At 38.2% G+C, this 2186-nt stretch overlaps 1 protein-coding gene across 1 annotated transcript; it reads left to right on the top strand.

Moving 5' to 3' along the window:
• Positions 1-978, top strand: LOC141519519 (olfactory receptor 9I1-like). Its single transcript, XM_074231740.1, has one exon. The coding sequence runs from the start codon at positions 40-42 to the stop codon at positions 976-978; it is 939 nt and encodes a 312-aa protein (XP_074087841.1). The 5' UTR covers positions 1-39.
• Positions 979-2186: the final 1208 nt, after the last annotated feature.

Below are 2186 nucleotides of genomic sequence, written 5' to 3'. Positions count from 1 at the left end.
CCATTCTCTCCCTCACATACTTAGGCAATAGTGGAGTCAATGGCAGAGCAGAATCACACCACTGTGACTGAGTTCATTCTCATTGGCTTCAGTGACCATCCCAAGTTGGGAGTTATTCTCTTCATGATGTTTCTCAGTTTCTATCTCATCACTATCCTGGGCAACATGGGCATGGTTCTGCTGATTCGCTTGGATTCCCGTCTCCACACACCCATGTACTTCTTTCTGAGTCACCTTTCTCTCTTAGATACCTGTTACTCTTCAGTCATTATTCCTCGGATCTTGGCCACCCTGGTTATTGGCAGGACACACATCTCCTATAACTCCTGTGCTGCTCAGTTCTTCTTTTTCTCAATTTGTGTTGGCACTGAGTGTTTTCTATTAGCAGTGATGGCTTATGACCGTTATGTTGCTGTTAGTAATCCTCTCCTGTACTTATCAGCCATGTCACCAAGGACCTGTTGGGGTTTGGTTTCAGGGGCTTATAGTGGTGCGTTATCAGGCACTATCCTCCGCACAGCCTGTACATTCACGCTTTCTTTTTGTGGACCCAACCAGATCAATTTCTTTTTCTGTGATTTGCCACCTCTTCTAGAACTTTCCTGCAGCGATACCACCACCATCCAAATTCTGATTATCTCCTTTGGCAACTTTGTGATTTCGACCAATGTTCTAGTGATTCTAGTATCTTATTTGTTCATCATCAGGGCCATCCTGAATATCAAGTCAGCTGGAGGCAGAACCAAGACCTTCTCCACCTGTGCCTCCCACCTAACAGCTGTATTCCTCTTTTTTGGAACTCTAACATTTATGTATATGCGCAGCAACTCAGGTAAATCACTTGAGGAGGACAAGGTGATATCTGTTTTATATACTGTGGTCATCCCCATGCTGAACCCCTTCATCTACAGTCTGAGGAACAAGGAGGTGAAAGCTGCCTTCACAAAGGTCATCAATACACTTCAGTCTCCTAGATGATGTAGTTTTGGGTGATTCATTATTCATCTTGACTGTGTTTTCCTTCAAAAATGGAAATAATAGCAGAGATTTACAAATTTGTTTGACAGATGTTCACTTAGTATGTAGGAGGGACTGTAGGGACTGGAAGGGATTTTAGAGATCAGCTAGTCTGGTCTCATTTGCAAATACATGACTAATCCTCAGGGAGATCATAGTGTAGTAGGAAAAAAAATTATGACAAGTAAACATAGTGTTTCATTTTGAAAAGCTGCTTAATTATGTGTGAGGAGGTCCAACTGTGCCACTAACCTGCTATGTGACAAGGGAAATGTCACTTTGTTTTTCTTGAGAGTTGGGAATGCAGAAGATTCTTTCCAGATCCATCATTCAGCAATTTTAAGAATACAAATAACTGCTGCAAGATGAGAAGTGATGAATGCATAAGAGAGGCCCATGTGAGGCAAAATGCACTAGGATAATAGGCATCAGGTTGGTGCCCCACATACAATGGGTGGCTGATACTTATTGGGGATAGTATTTGAATTAACCAATCCTTTGAATTAATGCATTTTTTAAAAAATTGCATACTGCATTAGTATCATAATATCACAAACATTGTGAAATCTCATTATTATATTCATACCATCCTTGAAAGTTGAGACTTATTCTCTGCTCTGAATGGCATGGCAGGATAGTGGAAAGAGTGTGCTGGTAATAGGCATTTTTGCCTTTTTTGGAAAACAGCACAAACCACATAGAAAACAGCACAAACCACATAGAAAATGTTCATTTTAGGTGGGTAGCCAGTGGGAGAGAAGTTGACCTTACCTCATCAACAGGTGGTCTGATTATTATGCCTTCTTCTTTCTTCTTATTATATGCTAAAAATTTGTATCTCAGTTTTCTTTTCATTTGTATTTCTTTAATCAACAATGCTTTAGAGAATTTATTTTCATATGATTATAAATAGTTTGGATTTCTCCATCTAAAAAGTACATGTTTGTATCTTTTGATCATTTATCAATTGGAGAATGTGTTGTATTTTTATAAATTTGATTCAGTTAACTATATATTTGAGAAATGAGGCCTTTGTCAGAGATGCTTATTGTAAAATTTCCCCTCAGTTTTCTGCTTAAATTGTAATTTTGATTGCATTGGTTATTTTGTGCAAAATCTTTTTAATTTTATATAATCAAATTGTCCATTTTATATTTTGTTAAATTCTA

The sequence above is a fragment of the Macrotis lagotis genome, chromosome 3 (genome assembly GCF_037893015.1).
Source record: "Macrotis lagotis isolate mMagLag1 chromosome 3, bilby.v1.9.chrom.fasta, whole genome shotgun sequence".
Lineage (NCBI taxonomy): Eukaryota > Metazoa > Chordata > Mammalia > Peramelemorphia > Peramelidae > Macrotis > Macrotis lagotis.
Note: the sequence above shows the minus strand (reverse complement) of the source record. Positions and strands in the feature narration are given on the sequence as shown.